Raw genomic sequence first — 21,083 nt, forward strand, 5'->3', positions numbered from 1 at the left:
GTGCGACCCGTCCGCATGTATACGTGATTTAAGTTTAGAGGATCATAGAGTATAGTCGCTAGACTGTCTGTTGGCTTAGAAGCAAACGAAACGAAACGAAAGATAAACATAAACTATCTCCAAGGATGACCGTTGACCTGGAGCGGGGTCGTCGTTCTGTATTGCGATCAGCAGATTGTACATATTATTTAACGCGATCGAACGTCGAGTAGTGATCCCTTGGGGGATGATGTTGTTCGATTGCAACCATGACAACGGTAAACGCGAAATAAAAGGTTATCACAGTAAACGATGATGGTTTAGTGTTCTTCCGGCTCTGCCTCGAGTTTCGACTGTACCCAGTCCGCGAAGAAGCCGACGTCGACGAAGACGTCCGGTTGGCCAGTGGCACAGGTTCCACCGACGGTGTAGCTACCGACACCGACAAGATGCTCTTCGAACACCGCCGGACCACCATAATCACCCTGTTGGGAAGCATAAGACAAGGTTGTAGAGAAAGAAATTCGGAAAGTACGGTAACTAACTTACCATGCAAAGTCCGGAACCAGCGCTAGTGTCGAGACAGAAGACGCCTTCGTAGTAGTCCTCGCCTACTGCTTCTCGGCACTGATCCACTGGGAGCGACGTCAGTTGGGCGTACTTCAACCGGAATGCCATGTTACCTTCGGATGTGCTACGTCCATACCCAGACACGGTGGCTGTCAAGGACTCCCCGAAGGGTTCCCGTCCGAAAGCGACAGGTTTCGAGGCAGAGGACATCTCGAACTTACGCCTCACTTCGACGACTGCCAGATCGTACTGAGTGCCATGATCGTACTGTTCGTGAAGATGAACTTCCTTGACGCGGTTGTACTTTCCATTCGAGAACAACTTCTCCGATCCATAGAACACGTTAAGATCTTGTACCGGAAGCCTGCAATGGGAATTGTAGCGTGAGTTTTCGTGGTCTACGGGATTCCACACGAAAAGGACTTACGGAGCTCCATCTTTGAAGAAGCAATGGGCAGCTGTGACGAAGAATCGTTCGTGTACCATGACTCCACCACACACGGTTTGACGTTTCAGCGTCAGTGCCACCTGGTACGGGAATTGTCCACGCTTGGCATCGCTTCCTTCGGCAACCCGTCCAAGGACACTGGCATGGGTAAGGCTCACGCCAAGAAGCAACAATGCACAGCTCACTAGGAAGTTCATTTTTGCGTTCGTCTCCACGAGATTTGGTTGCTGTTGAGTGACTGACTGCAGCCTACCCGGTGGGTGGTCACATTTTATAGCTCGTTCAAGTATGACGGCTTTGATCCGCTCCAATCAAGACGGCTGCTGAGGGATTACTCCTTCGAAGCTGAGGCTTCCGACAACGGGCCAACATTAACACCAAGTGTCAACGAGACTGGATGGCGTTTCTGTTCGCGAGGTACTCGTGTGCGTGCTGGATTTTAATTGAAGTAGTCGAACAATAATCAAATCCAAGCCAACGCACCAGCACCGCTTGTGTATTGATTTTTGAGAGCAATGAACACCCCAGGCTAGCCGGGGAAAACGGATCGAGGGTAGAAAATGAAGCATGAAAACAACTTGCAACGCGCCTTTTTTGCGATGTACAAAGCTGAGGACCTTCGACAACGGTAAAAAAGGGGTGAAACCCGCATCCAGCGAAGGGAAATCGGCACATTTGAACCCCACGAAATGGGAACAGCTGTAAAAGTGGGCACTTTGCATTCGGATTAATGCCACTAGCGAACTGAATGGTATCCTACGATTGTTTGGTATTGAAGAAATTAATAAAAAATCCACACATCTAGCAGCTGAAGGACCTTTCTGGCTTTCCGACGGCCGGTGAATGTTCATTTGAGAGTTTTTTTTTGCTGTTGTAGACGTGTAGTGCTCGACTTTTGTTTCCAACTGTTGGTGCAAAAATTGTATTAATTACCATATGGGCCTTTGCTGGGGTGAACGTGATACGAAATTTCACTCTATAAAATCATATCTTTTGAAGTTGGGTTGCATCTCGAGTTGAGTCCTTTTCGACAGCTAGTTATAGTGTAGACACAATTTTCAATCCCAACTATTTAAGCTATAATTACACCCAAAAAGTGCGCATTCTGCTTAAAGGGATTGTTTCTGGTTCATCGGGAAAAATCCGTCGGATTGAGACAAATTACCCATAATTGATTTCATATTTCACACGCCGGGATTTCTCACTTTGCTCCGTTGAAAAGCGGTAAATTGTCATATTTTTTTTTTTGGCTGCTGTCACCAGCCCTTTTTCTCACGGTCGTCATCGCTGTTTGAAACGAGTTTGTCAATTTTCGTTGCAAAACGTGCCAAATTCATCCCCTTCTCTAATCGATGCGTAAACAGCATCGGTCTGTGCCATAATCTTCGGCACCAGCCAGCACCGGGATCAGACAGCAATTAGCCTTGGCACTTGGTGTTCTGGACGAGGTGCGAAATCCGCCCGGTGCACGGCCCACCGACGCTGTCCACAATGCCCTCGAGGATCATTTCACGGTTCGGTGCCCGGTGAAAGCATTTCTCCCACAACCGAACGCCCATGGGCTCGTCTAATCCGTCAGCTCTGGAGAGCCAGGACCTTCGAAGCCGTACCGACATTATTAGCCGACTTTAGACCACTCGAAGGACATGGATACGATCCGTGGTCGTGATCCTTGGTCGTTGGTGCCACACGGAGCGGTACCTGTGTCAGCCGGGATCAGCCGGGGCTTTCGAGAGTGTTGTTTTTTCCTGCTTTCGCTTTTTGTGTTGATCCCGGTGAAGGATGCGTCTCAAACCTTCGCAACAATTGCTATCATGGCCGGGCGAAGAAAGGCTCCGTGGTAAGCGCACCGTGCATATCGCGCGAGGAGAAAGGACATCCTAGCCGTACTTGTGCGATTGTCTTGCGAGCACTTGGATCTGAGAGCGCCCTTGTGTAGTGTGAAAATCGGCACCTTTTTAGGTGGCAAAAGTGGAGGGCGCACAAAAACTGAAACCGACACAGAGCATCTCGAGCACCGACAACGCAGAGACCGCAAGGATCATCGATCGAGGATCGGGCGCTTTGGGTTTGTTTCTTTGTGCCGGTTTTGTGTGGGTGTTTTTTTTAAGTCCCCACTCTTGGTCTGTGCGGTCGACGGCCGTGTGCGTGTGGGTGTTTTGTGGTAAAAACAAAGCAGGAATTAGCTTTTTAGAGGAGTCGCTCTTGCGTTGGCATTAATGTTATTACTGGCCCGTGTGAAGGAAGGAAAACCATGCGTGCAAAGCATACTCGTTGGAGTGAGTGTGAAAGCTGAAGTAGGCTTAACGCGCTTGTAAAGCGATGAAAAGCAAATTTGCCGCTTTTCAAAGGATAATTAGCCGCTAATGGGCTCGAGTACCGTTGGCTACGGCACAGCATAAGCATAGCGGTGGTTTGTGGTGGAATCGGTGTACCGCAGGTCTCGTCATGACATTTCTTTGCACAGAATAGTAAACAAATTATTTAGGTAATTCAAGAAGCCAAGCGCAAACTCTCTGCGTTGTTACATAAAATTATAATTTGATAGGAAGATCTGAGAGCAAGGTATAAGATATTTGATGACAAGATTTGTAAACTTGAGAAAATCTTATTCAGGGCTGAACGAAACTGAACTATTTCTGAACTGCTGGTTCTTTTCATAAATAACCGATTTTTATGTAAAGACAGCTCTATGTAAAGTGTTTACATTGAACAAATAAACCCTGCAAGCAAGTAAGCAAGTAAATTGCTGCTTGAGTTTAAATTTAAAAACAAAAAGCAAACGATAAAAAATCATTATTTTACGCTGTAAGAAGTAATGTGTTATTAATACAGACTGATAATCTCACATCATTGACTTTCGCCATGGTAACCAGCCACGAGCATAAATTATAAATGTCGCTCCATTTTTTAATTAGCAGTGTATGGTGTGATGCTCTTGGAATCAACCGACCATCATTACAATTTTGTCGAAAGTACTTCAAATGGTCGTCAATGTTTGTTGCCAATTGGGAGCGTCTGTACCGACAAAGGAATCGTTTATCAGGTTTGCCCTGCGATAAGCACTCCATCATAAGGTCGATCGATGCGACACCCCAGCCGCTCGTGTCCGCCCTTCGGGGCGCATTAATTTGGTTTTTATTAATATGGATATTTATTGTAATTTATCCTGCGAACTTTCACACCTGGGCGCCGGGTCCGATACGTAGGAAAATCATCGAAAAAGGGGGCGCCTCATTTTACCTTCACCCGGATCGGTGGCTTCATTTCCGATGCTTATCGATGCGCTGGCGGAATATTAATTTCATTATTCACCCGACGCGGGAGGCTCGACACCGGTGTCGATGTGATTTGTGGTTCCTGTGGGTTTGTGCGGCTGCAATTGGAAATGGCGGCATGATTTACGATTTGTTTGAATTAGCATCGGATTTCGGGACGGGGTGTTCGATCTGGTGACGTTTGTTTCGTCTTCTATTTGGCTTCTTTTTCGACGAAGCTCAAGACGAGAAGCTTCTCCACAAAATGCCATCTGGGAATGACACTGGATGCGATCGTTCCCGTGCGATCATACGAGGGTGACCGACTTTGTGTAATGGATCCTTCCACCTTCGAATGTCCTTTTCTACCGCGCAGCGTTGCTGTAGAAGTATCAGTTTGCAACCTCAGCCAATTATCGGTTTCGGGGGCGATTCGATCGCTCCTGTGCCGCCCTCGGAACGCACGGAAACGCCGTTTTCTTTCCAGGATCAATTGCCCGTTACAGAAATGGGATACTCTTGTGCGAATTCGGCACGGGGCGGTGCCGTAGCAATTTGCTTACGTCTTGCAAAACCTCGCAACCTTTGGGACTGAAGGAATCGAGACGCAATTGACGGCTGAATGCGCCTACAGATGGTCCTTCGAAGAGCCGAATCCTTCGACAGCACAATCTGCCATTTCCGCCGTGCGAATCGAGCGTCTTAAGTGAGCGTGGACCTATTTTTCTTCTGCGTTTCCTTTGCGTAATCGGAACAGAAAAACCATCCTCGCAAACAACGATCGCAACGGATGCGACACTTGAATCGGAACCGCCATCAATAAATCGCGTGGATTTAGAGGAAATGAATTGAAAATACGCACTCTCGTGCCGATTAGCTTCAACACGGTTCAAGGCGGAAATGAGTCTGCCGGTTTATTAATCTCTACCGGTAGAGATTGAAATTAATCAACCGTAATCGAGGTTGCCGCGTAGCAGAGCGCAAGGAGCCCGTCGAGCCCGGATGGATCAAGGATGCGTCCCGCTGGCATGCCGGTTTGACAATATTTTCCGGCTTGCGAGGATTTCGGTGGTTTTTGGGCCGATTGTTTGTTTGTTTGCTCCGTTCCGATTCGCCTGTGCCGATTGTCGCCATTTTCTTCGTCCTACCCGAGTATCCTTAAAGTATGTGGTAACCATTTCCGTTTTTCTTACTTCTGCTAAGTAGGAAACAACTCCCAACGGGATTATGGTCTACCAACCACGAACACATTAGTATGACATTTAACTCATGACATATTTGTTAAATTGGTCTGGTTTATTACAGCTCGACACGTTCACTATAATTGTAAACGCATTAACGCTGGCACATGAAAATTTCCCATTTTCCCTATAAGGTACAGCTTAAAACCAGTTTGAAATTAACCAACCAATTACAACCAACCGACCGGTGGTATTCCAACACGCTATCTGCGATCTAAACCCGATCGTTATCGCAGCGTCTCAAAGTGCTCACATTTAAACGCAAACAAATTTGAAATCCCTCTCGTTTCGGCTGAATACGCAACCGCTCAAATAATAGCACCGAATTTCCATCGCGCCCTCAATAAAACCAAGCGTTATGAATATTTCGCCAGGCGACGAAATGCAATCATAAAACCTCCTGGCTCCGGCTCTCAGGACCTCTCGATGTCGTGCTGTCCGGTACGATTCCAGACGATCGGATCAGAAACACTTTGGCGTCCGTCGCGGCGTATTGTGGCTGCCGATTTCGCTACAATTAAATTCGGTTTATAATGAAACGGAAGCCGGTGTGGTGCTGTTCTTTCCTTTTTCGCAAGCGCCCAAAAGAAGAAATGGTACCGTCTCCCGGGGTTTCTTTTTTTTTTATTCCGGTAGGGGATCCCTTGCTGAGGACTCTTCAGCCGTACGCCGAACAACGCCGCTCTCTTTCGAAACGCCCAGCAGGGGATCGTCTCCGGTTTGCTCGACCGGGGAAACCACTCCCAAATCGGCTGCAGCAGCCGTTCAATCCTTCGTATCCTTCGCCCGGCCCGAAATCGGCTTGTTTCTGAAGTGCTAATACGAGAAATGTGGGTAAACATTGCATTAGAAACCAAACATAGCCGCAGGGCCTGAGCCCTGATCATTACGATGCGCTCGAGTTTGTTAATATATGTGTGTGTGTGTGTGGTGGCTTGGATTTTTGGCTCGAAAGAGTGGGAAAATATAATTACCGCTTTAAAGTTCCACATCCTCAATCGTGGCATCGTGTCGCTGGCAGTGGCCATGGTCGGAAAAGTGGGCCGAATGCCTGAGGACCTGGGCATGGGTAATTAGATGGGATTTAGGAAAGTTGCACACTACCGATTGAAACTGTCGCACGTTCCAGAGTTCTCGTTTTATCGTAAAACTTCGCACATTGGCGCATTGGATCGCAGGGAAAAGGGATAGCTTTGTGTTCTCGATATTTAATGACTTATTAGCAGAGAGTTTTCATCCACCGCCTGCCGTGCGTGGATAGTCGGACAATAATTATTGAATAGTTTGCAAACCATCAATGGGGTAGTTTGTAAATATGATGTGCTTTTGTGACGTGTCTAGGACGCCTCACCGATTCGACATAAATTCCACACGAGAACACTCTTCAATAATTTGCTTTGACTTGTGGCTGTTATGAGGAGGTTTGCATGTTTAAAATTAATTTAAATTCATGTTTGCTTTAAGATGCTTTGAAGATGAAATGTAGCAGTTGTTTCCAAACACGCATGAAATAATTTTTAGCAAAGCTTGATGATACAAATAGTCTACCAATGGGTGATGTTAAATTTTATATGCATTTTAATAATTAAATTTTGAGAGATGACAATTTTCGGCATTGTATCTTGAGCACAAGCCCCTTAGTACACCTAAGCGGATTGGAGCGAAGCTGGCAAAAACTATGCTTCAAGTGGTCACGCCAGAACTGGTAAATCATCACAAAAATATCTCCCATCTGTCGCGAAGGTTTTCCGTCGTTATAATCTAGCCGGAGTGGTGTTAGATTCACATTATTTTTCCTTTATTCTGCTGCACCCGCTCAGCAGCATCCTACAGTCTGTTTCAACTACGCAGGCGCGATGAAGTGGCCCAACCAGCCCGCCAAACAAACGCGACTTGTACACAAACAAATCAGCGCAATAATAGTAGTGAAAATAATAATAACGAGCCAAGCGCAACCCAGCCGATCCGAAGAAACGCCCCGCAGGGTGGCCCTTAAAGCGAACCGGGCCCATAATCCGTGAAAGCTTCCCCGTGCAAACCAGGACACGAAGCCACTTGGATCCTCGACGGGAGGTATCCGTAGTCTCGCGGAGTATGCGCCAACTTACGCGAGTTTCCTCGCTGGCCAGGACCGTTCCAAAACCACGAGTCACACACCGGCCGAGGGACCGGTTCGCAAATGCGAATTGAACAAATGGAAACAAAATTAAATAGCTAAGTGGCCACTCGTGAAGTAATAACCCTTACGAAGTGGAGTTGTACGAGGCTCACATTGTGCCGTGGGCCCGCGCGGAAAAGGGCTTCGGTTTTTTCGGCTTACACAGCTTAGTCGCGTTTGTCCTTCGTCCTGATGCGTCCTGCTGATGCCATTGGCAGTGGCATTGTGTTTTGGCACGGAGAAACAATCGAGCTACCACCGCGGCAGTCGTTTATCGTACGAGCGAGTACCTTCGCTGGTATACGCATATTTTTGTTTGCTTTCGAAATTGTCCATCGAGTAGGCATAGATTCACAGAATGTGCGTGACAGGTAGATCTAGCATCACGAGTGCGTAAGTTTGCACGTGTTCTTTGATGGACCTAATGGTCAAACCGTATCTCCATGACGATTGTACTCAACGCGTAAAATACGTAGCTTTACCATTTATCTGTTTTATTAAATCCAATTTTAAGGAAGCAGCAATTTGCGAACGATATTGACTGGAACACAAAACTGCACGTTATATTCGTGTTTTATCATTTCTTTTCAATGTAAAGTTGTAGGTAGCTTCGATAGATGATCGAGTGTTTGCCAGAATTTGATTGACGAGTTTGTACTACATATCTTCTCAGCATGGTAGACTTTTGGTGCCTATTATGCTTCACGTTGGGAAATCACTGTCGAAAGACAATTACTAAAATTACTTGAATTGTATTTACAGTGCAATGCCTCCAGCCATTGGCAGAATAGCAAGGGTAGGAACTTACAGCATACGGGATGACCTTCGTCATTGAGGTGCCAGTTATGCTTTCCTGCATTGCTGAGGTAAGAAGCGTTGTACTCCATTCCAGCTGTGTCCATTGACGCAATTTTAGCGCCAGCAGAAAATCCCAATGCGAGAGCAATCCGTAAACTACCAACAGAACGGCAATGAAATGGCGCATCTTCTTATTCGGAATGAGCAATCGGCCAAAGATTACCACATTCGGGAGCGCGGAATCGCGAAGGCACCTATCTGTGAGTCGCTTCAAAACAAGACTGATTATGTTTCTGTCTATTCTGGTAAAACCGCATGCCTTGGCGGTAATAATTCTTGGTTTATTCTTGCGTTCTTTCGCATTTAGCAGATAACGACTTTGGTATGAATCGTCCATTAACCTTCGACGGGACCGGAACAAGCGTGATCATATCATTCGGTGAATCGGCGCTTGCTGATGCGGATCCTTTCGTTCATCGTAGCTCTACATAGTTTAATCTCTTTGCCATGTTGCTGTTCGAATTGTTCGTCCATCTTATAACCTGGTGCAAATAATGTTGCGGAACGTAATTGAAAGCTCTGTATGGGTAAATACCATGATGGCTGGTATTGTTTTCAATCAATGTTATCTGAAAAGACACCTGACGGCTCATGCAGGAAGAGGTTTTGCGTTGCCGTGGTGCGGAAATCCACAAAAGCCTCAAAACACACTTCAAGATATCGGTGGTCTCGCTGATTGAATGCAACAATTATCAGCTGCGCTAGACAGTTGCACTTAAAACGGCTATGAGTAAAAGCGAAAGTTATTAAGTGATACTGGCCAGACAAAATAAACCTCGCCCTAACGATGACATCAACAAGTTGTTAATTGTTACATTTTGAACGCTCATTAGATTCTTGGCTTGTTAAGCAACTTTTGTACGCCAGCTGTAGATGTGATATAACATAAGGAATACTAATATAAAAATACAGCGCAAATTTGATACATTTGGCACTGGAACAAATAGACGACAAATTTTACTTTTACTCTTTTGGCAATGTTTGCTTTTACGCACTAAAGCGTAGATCAATATGACGAATTGTAAATTACATTTGTTGCGACCATTGTTTAGAAATGAAATATGATTGATAATAGATATTTGAGTAGAATATTAATTTGATTCTTGTTTGGAGAATAATTTTCAAATAAAATGTAAGGAAAAGTCAAGTTGAATGTATTGACTGCTAGATTATGTATTATTTATAACGATAACAGCTATAGGACAATAGTTTGGCATATAGAAATATAAAAAAAACAAAAAATGAGTTACATAAGAAATATCAAGTAATGCTGAATTAGTATGTATGGCATGCTATTATTATTATTTATTAGGGACGGCTAGGCCGTATTGAGATATTTATAACTGTTTCTGGACTGAAAGGCATTTCCTCCCAACAGCCACTGTGAGCCTTATCCCGGGCTGACTCGGTTAAATGTATGGCATACGTTAATGTAAAATATCACGTGTTCTCTAACATATAGAATTGGACTCTTAAATACATAATATAATAATTTTAGCAATATTATAGAAAAATATCTTAGCTTCATCCAATTTCAGAAGTCGTTAGCGCAATCATTACGGCTATTCACCGCTCTACACATTTTGGCGCTAATACATTAGCATTTATAGCAAATTTATTTAGCAAATATTATTTTATTCTAAGATCATTATGGTAATATTATAAATATTTAGTTACCAAATCTGTAAGATTATTAGCATCTACTTAGTTGTTCTTTTCTCACAATGATATCAAAACTCAATGTTGGATAAAAAATAAGGTAATCAGCAATCTTGCAATCAGCAATGAGGACGAAGATTGCTAGAAAAAGAAAAAAGTTATCTCATCTAAATAATAAGTTGAACGAACATCGAGCACAATAACCAGCTTGCGTTTTATAACAATCATTTATTATACAACTAAAATTTATCACCTAAATATTATACTACATCATGTTCATGTATAAATTCTATTATTGTAACAAAATGATACAATTTATTCATTAAAATCTTCTGACGGATCGTCTTGGTCTAGAATTTCGGTTTCGTTATCAACCTCTGAAACTGAATAATTAACTGTACTACTAATTGACACGTTGGGAAATTTGCTAATCTCATTCAAGCAGTTTAAAAGAATAGCTTCAATCTGATCAAAATCTCTCGTACGTTTCCTCGCAAGAATCGAATCTAAATGTGTCAGAAAGCCGCTGTACGGTGAATTTTTAGATTGCATGAATTTGTTGGTCATATTTGTTATATTATCCAGGGCTTTTGCAATTAAAGGTACTGCGGCATTGCTACTTCTGTCGAAATCATCTGTTCTTAATTTTGACTGTGGAGACTCACATCTAAATGCAATTGCTTCCGAAGAGAGTTCTATTGGTATGCTATGTTCTGGAGTAGATGCAATTGATGGAATTTTTGCTTTTCTTCGTGTCACACGAATAGATTTGGCGGGATTTGGTATTGCAACCGAGTCGTATTGTTTGAACTGGATAGAACTTTGGGATGAATCAATCGTTGGAGCCTTAGATGTGTCTGGTCTGGGAAGACATGTTGGATTCTCGTTGATTGTGTTCTAAATATTGAGAGAATAAATTACTATTTTCTTGGAAGAAAACAATTCATTCCTAACAGTTTATTGAAAAAAGAAATAGTTGCTGAACGACTATCAAGCAAAATTCAGTCCAAATTAATTCAATTTCTATTTTACATTATGGAGTCAAATTTCATTCCTCTGCGTTAATATTATACTTACTGTCTCTTCAATATCATCATCATTTTCTTTAAGGAATTGCATTGCTTCATATGCAAACCACGTTGGTTTAATATGTATCATGGCTGTAAAAGTAGAAAGCAATTTGTTGTTTGCCGAAAACGTCGAATATATACCTAAAACTACTACTTACTTTTCGTAGATTCATTCTTTTTTAAACTGCTCTGAATATTTAGAAACGTTTCTCGTAGGTTATGCCATTTTTCTTTGACTTCTGCAATAGGTAGCCCAAGTGAGGATGACACAGATTTCCAAGCTTTTTGCTGTGAAAATAACGATTGAAACTTTGGCGACTTTCTCTGCCAAAGCTCGGGCATCACTTTTACGGTATTAATCAGTTCTAAGGCAGCATTTTCTGAAGATCCCAACTAGCATGTAAATAAATTTAAAAATAAAATGAATCAAAACGATGCACTATATATATGCAATACAATTATTTAATTAATCTATATCAAATAGAAATTAATTTTCGCATATATACTTCATATGATTTATTACAAAACTTAAAAAAATATAAAGGAATTTTAAATGCAATAAAACTACAATCAACATAGTATCTTCTTAGATTAGAATTAATATAGTACTTACAGCACTCTCGCTAATAATATCTTCGTTATTTTTTAGGATAAATTGCATTGGTGCATATGCATACCAAATTGGTTGATATGGTGCTGAAATAAATAAACAAATTGTTGTATTCGAGTCGAAGATAGAGAACATATTGACAAGTAACTCATACTCAATCCTGCTAGTCGACTCTGTCTTATTTTCTGAAGATTATTTCGAAACATATTTCTCAAGCTTTTCCATTTTTCTCGTAAATCATCTATGGAAACACCAAATGCTAGAGACAACGTTTCCCATGCTTTTAAATGCGCGTCTTTACAGTGGTATTTGGGATTTTTCTTATACCACAGCTCCGGAAATTTTTTTACCGCTTTGATGAACTTTACTGTTTCTTCTTCAGACACTAATATCTAAAATTCAAGAATAAAAATTCATTGCGATGTAAATAAGATTATGATAGATTTTTAAAACATAAACATTTCTAGTTTTAAATTTTATGAATTCTACAACATATTCCGATGGGAAATTGAGATACATTTGGATATTTATGTCATGCTTCTTGCGCTACATGTATTATAATACTACATATATAGTATATACATCGTATATACATAATACGTTTAATGTTAGATTTAAAGGCATGACAAATAAATACTTACCATTTTTTTCTGGAATTTTCTGTGTCTGTACATGGAAGCATTCGAAGGCTCAAATCTTCTTTTAAACTTCACATCTGTACCTATAATAGAAATTAATGTGAACCATTTCTATATTTTTCGTGATTCAAAAATAAACGATGCATTTCTAAATTTCAGAAAAGTATTACTGTTATGCTTACCTCTTAATCTTTTATTAGTTTCATCCACAAAACGATGGATATCGCCATTCTTTGGAGCATATTCGACTTTCACAAACTCGATCATTGCATCTGTATTTTCAGTTTCAAGACCATGATGCTCTTCGTATTCCTGCTAATAGCCAAACAAAAGATACATAGTTGTTATTATGTTCCGATCGTTCAGTGATTTTAATGAAAACTTGCCATGGAATCATTACTGTCTTCATTTAGAGAATTATCCATGGTAACACCACTAGAACGGTAGCCACTATACACGTCTGAAATACAAACTACCACTGGTGTAGTTAAGAATATTGAATTATTTGATCTCCTTGGACATTTGACTATTTGTTCCTTTTGCTGTAAATAGGATATCCGCCTCTGTGTGTTGTTTCCTACAAGCCAAATTCAGTAAGCGTTACAGAATGTCATTTATGTTTATTTCAGGTTGATTGCAGTTTGTTTATATTGTGGTTGTTCCGATGACAGATCGATGTGGCTGCTATATAGTACTATTTTTCACGGGGCATATATAAAGGAGATGTATATAATAAAATTCAAAACAAAACTACAAAATACCCCCAATTGTGTTCATAAACTTACTTAAAAAAATTCTGGAGGTGTAGAACAAAAATTACATGGCCATAATCTATTTTTTAATTTCGTTTTTGAAACTTTTTCACTCATTTTTAAGAAAATATTGAATTTATTGTTGTTTGTTCATCAATTCGTTATTTTGTGTTTACAAAAAATAATTCTTTTGTATGTCCGTTTTTTTAAACACTATAGGATACGTTTGTTGGTTTTTCAAAACACTACATGGTTATTCAACAATCAATACTGTAGAATACGTTTGTTGGTTATTATTTTAGAAAAAAAATGGCAATAAACTTGGCGCCATAAAAATCCGATGAAAATATCCATAGATTGTTGTCACTGTCAAACGGACGCCTACATAGCACGCTTCTGCCGAAATCCTAGTCTAAACTTAATGTTCTTACTAGAAAACAGTGGAATAATTGAATTGAATGTATTGTGAATAGGTAAAACATATTAAACAGCGGTCTCTAAAACTTTTACAAGCGTAAAGTAGTTTCAATGTAGGCGACTAATCTAAGAATGACTTACTATAGTTAAAGATATTGTAAACCATAATCTGCCTGTATTGTTACACTTGTTTTACATGAACATTCATTTGTCGGTGTCTTTAAATTCGATTTCTACATGTTACAATAGGATTATCTATATATATTTTCAGTTCTTCGTTGAAGCAACATTATGAAGCGGCAACTACCCCACCAGCAGAAGAACTCCCTTGAATCTAAGCGTATGAATCCAATTATTGAATTTGTTCAAGTCGATACCAGTGCAAATAATGTAGCGGAATTACAGTCACAGCATAGAGAGGTAGAAAATGCCATTGCTTTAGCTTCCGAAAACTTTGTTGATGGGTTGGAGTTGACCATCAAACTCGAAACCGATGCTGAAGAACAAAATAATATAGATGGATTACATTTTGAAGGTGTGTATTGCTTTGAAACTGTGATATAACCAACATAACAATATGTACATAAAATGAATTTTATTTTTTACTTTTTTAATAGGTTTTTTTCTTTCATACTTTTGTATGATGTACCATTTTGTTGAACTTTTTTCCTTTAGATTTCTACAAGCATTTGACTTTAATGTTTACCATCTTGCATGTTGTATCATAATCTAATGGATATTGCTTTTATTGTGATTTGCAGGTAGTACTACACCAATTTCGCCAAAACATACACCATCAGTATCTTTGATTCAAGGCAGTACGGTTATGAATGTAGTAGACTACAATTCTACAGCTAAACAACAAGTCCATCCGGCGTCCTCAAAGCCAACAGGATTCGTTGTGGTGGGAGCAGTAAGAGGTGGCTCTACAATACAACCGAAAGAGCCAAGTCCGGTTACCAAACCGGCGTCATCGGTATCTTCAACGAAACCGTCTGGACATAGATTGAAATCGAAAACGAAATCTAAACCAATTTTTTCCCCAATTCTAATAAGTCATATGAACAGTATTAATGAGACACCTGTGGCATCTTCTGTGTCACCACCACCTCTGATTCATAAGCCATCGTCTGTCGATCATGCAAGATCATCTTCAAACTCAAAGTCATCTTCAACACGCGATCCAACACCATCCGAAAACAAGGATGATGCATCTTCATCATTGTCGTGCATCGCACATCAACCGACGTTAGGAATGCTTGAGCAACTAGATATCAAGATAGACAAGCTGACGAAACGGTTAGCTAGCATCGAGGCTCAGATAGGCTGCATTTTTGAAGCAGTGTATTGTAAAAAATCTAAGGCGGACACTGCACGAGACGAACCTCCTATGCAATTTGAGCTGCTGAACTCTGAGCAGGATCTTATTGATTTTAATAACAAACTTGAAGATGCCGAATTCGCCCAAACCATGGAAAGCTGGCTTAACGAAAGTATAACTCGGGAAGATGTAGATAATAGGTTACATGAGGCAATTGATTTATTGATTACTAGACGTTGTTTTGCAGAATGCTCGTGGACAGGTACTACCAATGTGCCTGGAACCACAAGGAATAAAATTGCTTTTTCTAAATTAACGAACCTTTTAAAACTCTTCCAAAACATTGGAACCAATGATTTTGTGAAACCAGATGACGTTACTTTAAAGAAATTTTTCATGAAAAAAATAACTCATGCGCCGAAGAGAGTTTTCATAAAGGGAATACGTAAAACATGTTGTCATAAGAGACAGAAATCACAATGATCTTTATAGGCATGAATATTTAGGTTCGTTTGCTATTCCTGACCGAATGTTGAAATTAAGATATTCAATAATGACATACTGTGTATCGAAAAGATCAGGGTGTTAAAAAAATATGTTTTTTTCTCCATTTTATTGAATGTTCCATTCGAAAACTGAATGTAGCGTTTACAATCATAAGGCTTACATACACGTTTGATTTTTATCTTATTTTCTTATTGTAACTAGTGTATAAACGTAATTTGGTTTGTAAGAAGTCGATTTAATTCTACTATGAAAATCTCAAATGAATAACATATTACGATACGTCAATTCATATGAATTTACTCACAATAAGAATCTGTGTATTTACTCTACATTCCGAATTAGTTGTTAACGATTAGAAACGTTAAGCAAATAAACGGTAAAAAACAGTAGATATTTAGCCTAATGTTCTGAAAGGCAGTTGACATCTTAGCTAAAGATAGTCAATGATTTTGAAACCAATCAACATTTTTTTCTTTTTCTTCAATGAATAAGTTTTTGTCGGAAAACAAGCGTTAAAATGTTGTGTTCATGAGCTTTATGTGAGAAAAATATCTATAACCATCTGCATCATTATGATATTTCATAAGAAAGAGAGAAAGTTAATCACTACTGAGAATCGCTATAGAAGCACATCATTGCAAGTTGAAGGTTTGATTTCGTTTTTGTTACTACTTTACGTTTTTAGTAATTGAGACACCGACTGCTTAAACGACATATAAATTGGAGTAAACCATTCTTGAAGCATTTAGAGGGGATTGAAATACGTTCCAAGTTCTGCTTGAAATAATCATAGACCAGCAAAAAGCGCCAATATGCATATGAAGCGACGAATAATGGCACTTATTTATATAGCACGGTTCCGGAATTATAGGGCTGCTGAGTGTAATGTCGTAGAAACATTTATTTGGTAAAATATATGATTTTGTGCGAATATAAAAACCTAAAACAATGATATAGGATGAATAACACGCAAACTGTTGAAGCACAATGGAAAAGGTATATTCAGTGGGAGCCAGTTACATCACAGGACGTTTGCTTCAAAAACGCTTGGTAACGTATGTTGAAAAGATGTGCAAATAGAGGTGCACCACATTTGGTAATATTATCCTGGAAGCAAGTCACAAGTTTTTGGAACAGTCTGTGTCAAATACAAGGAATAAAGAACGGGTCATTGTGAAACAAAATAATCCATCAGTTATGATGATTACTGCATTTGCATATCAACAATTATCCTTTCCTACCTGCAGTGTCGAGCAGTCATTGTGGCAATCGTTTCATGTTTCAGTTCAATCCAATCCGATACGGAACAATCGCACAAGAGTTCCTTCAAGTTCCCGGCACAATACGAATAGTTCGACGATCCTGTTGGGATTATATTCGTGCCATCATTTTCACAGATGTAGTCGAACTCCTCTTCCAGCATGATGAGACTTTTGGCCATCGCAATGTCGCGCTCACTGAAACACACTTCTAGTTGTTGGGTGAAAGGATGATAGCATCGTTTGATTTTTTCAAACTGCTCGCAGTTGCTGGAAAGCAAATGAAGGTGCTTAGATGAGTAACAGTGCCCAAAATTGTATACGCGTTGCGCGTTGAAAACACGCACTAGCTGATGAATTGCACCCGATTTTCAACAGTCAGTGCATCCAATGCGCTGGTGAAATTTTGTGGATCGTGGTGTCGATTGACACAGTTCTGTAACTCCTGGTTAGCCGTCACCATACGACGGGCTTCATTGGGGTCGTTCGTTTTCTCAAGGCAAAGGGTTTCGAAGACGGAATCGAATTGAAACATCATATCTGCATACTGTTGAAATGTTGCTTCTCCGTAGACGTGTGGGTCTGGGAATGAAGCGAGGAGTAGATAAAATGAAGTCATCGACTTATACTGCTTCCAGGTTTGGTCTCACATGTGACTAAACAGGCTAATAAAACTAATGCTTTGATCATGTTTGCAAATGTTTAAACTTTAACAACACGTGTAACAATCGCGCTCGAGTGCGGATGATGTACTAATCTTTATCGGTCCGTTGTAGTCCAGTTGCATGAGAAATATGCATTCTCTGCAAGCGTTCGTTGCGATCAATTAGTTCAATTGATCAATTTATTATCTTAGATCCGTGTTCATGACTCAAGAGGGTTTGGATTCTATAGCAATGAGATAAGTAATTGCAAGTTTGTTTTAATTTTAGTAGTATGTTTGAATGGTTATCTAAACACTGATTAAAAGCATCTTAAATAAGTATAAGTAGTTATTTTCCGTAATTTCATAAGCCTTTAATCCTGTGTGCATTTTGAATGCATTTATTGTTTAACACCTCATGAACATATGTATGTTATGTTGCTTTCTTTCTGATATGTTGCTTTTTCTTTCGGCCAATCTATAATAATCTATCTACCGTTGTGTAAAATTATACGTAGACAATATTATTATTATTTATTTAGAGACGGCCAGGCCGTATTGTGATTTATATAATTGTTTCTGGACTGAAAGGCATTTCTTCCCAACAGCCGCTGTAAGCCTTATCCCGGGCTGACTCGGTTAACGTAGGCAATATTAGCCAGCTTTAAAAAGAAGAAATGCAGCATGTAGAATGTCATTGAGTTTTTATATTTTAAATTTTCAATAGATTTTAAATGTTTAATTTTATAACTATAAATGTAATTAATTTCAAACATATACATGTTTGGAAAGTAGCCAACTGATTACAAAAATAATAACTATTATTGCTAGCTACTGGTAATCATTAAACTGTTCATACATGTTTTCATTGAATGCATTTCTTTTCATTGAATCGTCGATAGATTGTTATTGAATATGTTATCGTAAGTGAAAATCAAATATATTTCTTGAAAATTTCAATGCCAAATCTACTGATAAGATTTTATGATAATTAAGCATGTCTCATAACAACTGTCCATGGGTTTGACGAGTATCCTGCCGCGTTAAACATACGGCTGAACACTTTTCGTCATCAGCAGTCGGTGGAAAGATAAACAAATGTTTTTACAATTCTTAAACTGCCTTAGGCGAAAGAGAAGAAGAAACAATGAACTGACATGAAGGAAGAGAATTATATTGAGAAAGAGAGGGAAAATAAGTCGAAAGAAGCTTGGCTAGAACAGCAAAGCGAATAACTATAACGATCACTGAATTTTGGCTGCAGGACAAGAAACGACACAATTTATAATTTTAAAAATAACGAGAGAATAGAAACCGCTTCCCGGCGGCAGTGGGTTTCCATCGGGGTGGAAAAAGAACGGCAAGCAGCAAGCGAAACATTACTTAAAACAGCCATAGGTCGAAGGCGCAGGCGCACACGCGGCCTCATAACTCACATAAACCATGAAAAATGCGCCACCAGCCGGCGGAAGGCAGCTCAACCCTCATCTCCATCGCTGCTGAGCAGCTTCCCAGTGAGTTAACACGGTTCCTCCCATGACCCCAAACAGCAATTCGCGTGAGAAGGAAATTTGGCAAACGTGGGTCCGGTTCGTAAAGCAGATCGTTTGAGTTTTTGTATATTTTCGCCCATTCGACTAGCTAAGCGGTTCAAAATAGTCATCCAATGCCTTTTATTTTTCTCTCTGTACGATGAATTCAAAATTTGGCGATAGAAAATACTCCTTTACAATTCGCTTTCACTTTTCCCGGACTGGCTCGTTCGAGCAAACGAGCTTTTGGGTGAAGAGAGAGTAAACCGCGAGTCCTGAGGAGCATTCCGAAATTGGACCAAATCGAACCAACCGATCACCGTCGGTCGCCTAGGTGGCGTCCGGTTGAAACTAGCAGGTCGCTAAAAATACATCTCACCACTGATGCGCATCATCAGGACCGATCCCTCGGCTGCAAGATGCTCCCTGGATGAGGCTGAGATGGACGGACCACAACCAAGTCGTACCGTACGCCGAACCAGCTACAAATTAGGTAGCGAACGAATTTTGAACGAGCAGTTTCCCGCCTCCGCACGGGACAAATTTTCCGCCTCAGGTGGTGAATAATCCGTACCTGCGAACGGCACGGTGCTCGGAATGCCGGTGCTGAGCTGGTGAAATGCTGCTGGGAGGTCAAAATCGTCGAGTCCGGGGAATGCGGAGAATTTCTACTACCGAACCAGCGAAAGATGCAAATCGACGATCGTTTGGGCGTGTTTAAGCAGCCATGTATGAGGAAAATCTTAATAACATTTTATCAGGCAGTTTATCATGACTGAATTTTTATTGACTGTACAGCAGATACTACGGGCAAAGTAATGACCTGTCTTACATGATTAAAATCAACTTCAACAGCGTGCCCGTTTATATGACATTAGTTCCCGTCTGTTGAGTGCCACAAACGCCCCACTCGAAAGAGGCGATTTCGATGGCGATAAACAGCCGCAGTAGTCGTCATCGTCGTCTTGGTCGTCGAAAGAAGATACGACATCGATGAAATGTCTAAATTAACTGCCATCGCCACTACGCGAGTGCTCGCGGTATCGAAATTCATTCAGAAGAGCAAACCGCGACGCGTAAACTCCGCTCTTAATCTTCGGCTTGATGTGAGCAATTTTAATTGACAGTCTTAATTGTCACCGAGGCACGCGACGAAAAACCAACAAAACTGGCAGCATAAAAAAGCAAAAGACACCCGGCTCGGATCCGCGGTCCGTGAAGATCATTGTCTTGGGTTGTACGCGATCTCGCTGCTGATGCTGATGGTGATAAAACGAGACACCGATTTTGGCCACAGGACAGTCCTCGGACCGGCCCTTTGCGGCCGTTTGATTTATCGCCAACATCAACGTGGTTGTCAGGCAGCATTTGGCGCAGCACAACCTGCCCCAGGAGGCACTCTCGTGCGCCAGATAAGTACGCTAATTAACATGTGTTTATTTATTATCCCTTGCCATGCGTCTCCATCGCTTAGGGCGCCACCTGCGTGCCACCAGGACGAGTGAAGATTTAGTGCATTTTGACAGTAACTTAGTGTGCGGGCAAGACCGACTGACGTGGGGTATAATTTAAGGTGACGGAGAGCACGAGCCACCTCGGTCAGATTGCGACCGCGCTATCGCTAGATCGCGCTTGCAATTGAGATCCTCGTGAGGGAAATTAAACGACACCACTCTTGGGCGTTACATTCGATGGTAGCAACAATCTAAGTAACCGTATCTGGTTTCCCATGACAACGAAAAACGATGCCCAGTGACCGGTCGATTTGTAATCGCACGTGCGCGTTATTATTCGTCGATACAATGTTGGCTGTACTGTGGAGCTGCTATTCCGTGGGTCGTTTTGTAGCTTCTAAAAGCTGAAGTCTTTAAAATCTGGTCTTTATATTTATGTCTTTTATCTACTCTTTGATCTCTAATTTAGATCCTTAAAATCTAGACACTAATATTTCCTTCAACATCGTATCATAGCTATAGTTCCCGGTTGAAACAAGGTGAAAGGAAAAATTATACTAAAGAGGGTATATAAAAATGATTTATGAAGAACCAATAAAAGCGTAATACAAACAGATGACTGCAACAATGAGTTTTCAATTCTACAAAGTTATTCCTTATTTTGTACTCTTGTATTTTTTTTCCAAAATTTGTAATCATGTTATGTTATT

The 21,083-nt window shown here is 40.7% G+C and overlaps 2 protein-coding genes across 2 annotated transcripts; both read right to left on the reverse strand.

Moving 5' to 3' along the window:
- Nucleotides 1–135: 135 nt before the first annotated feature.
- On the reverse strand, nt 136–1,224 carry LOC128726148 (serine protease SP24D-like). The gene is made up of 3 exons (XM_053819938.1): nt 977–1,224; nt 529–913; nt 136–464 (listed from the first exon to the last, which is right to left on the reverse strand). The coding sequence occupies exons 1-3, from the start codon at nt 1,192–1,194 to the stop codon at nt 300–302; spliced, it is 768 nt and encodes a 255-aa protein (XP_053675913.1). The 5' UTR covers nt 1,195–1,224; the 3' UTR covers nt 136–299.
- Nucleotides 1,225–16,487: 15,263 nt separating this feature from the next.
- On the reverse strand, nt 16,488–17,434 carry LOC128724468 (uncharacterized). The gene is made up of 4 exons (XM_053818191.1): nt 17,395–17,434; nt 17,092–17,326; nt 16,727–17,014; nt 16,488–16,623 (listed from the first exon to the last, which is right to left on the reverse strand). The coding sequence occupies exons 1-4, from the start codon at nt 17,432–17,434 to the stop codon at nt 16,488–16,490; spliced, it is 699 nt and encodes a 232-aa protein (XP_053674166.1).
- Nucleotides 17,435–21,083: the final 3,649 nt, after the last annotated feature.

Source organism: Anopheles nili, chromosome 3, assembly GCF_943737925.1.
Source record: "Anopheles nili chromosome 3, idAnoNiliSN_F5_01, whole genome shotgun sequence".
In the NCBI taxonomy this organism is placed as follows: Eukaryota; Metazoa; Arthropoda; class Insecta; order Diptera; family Culicidae; genus Anopheles; species Anopheles nili.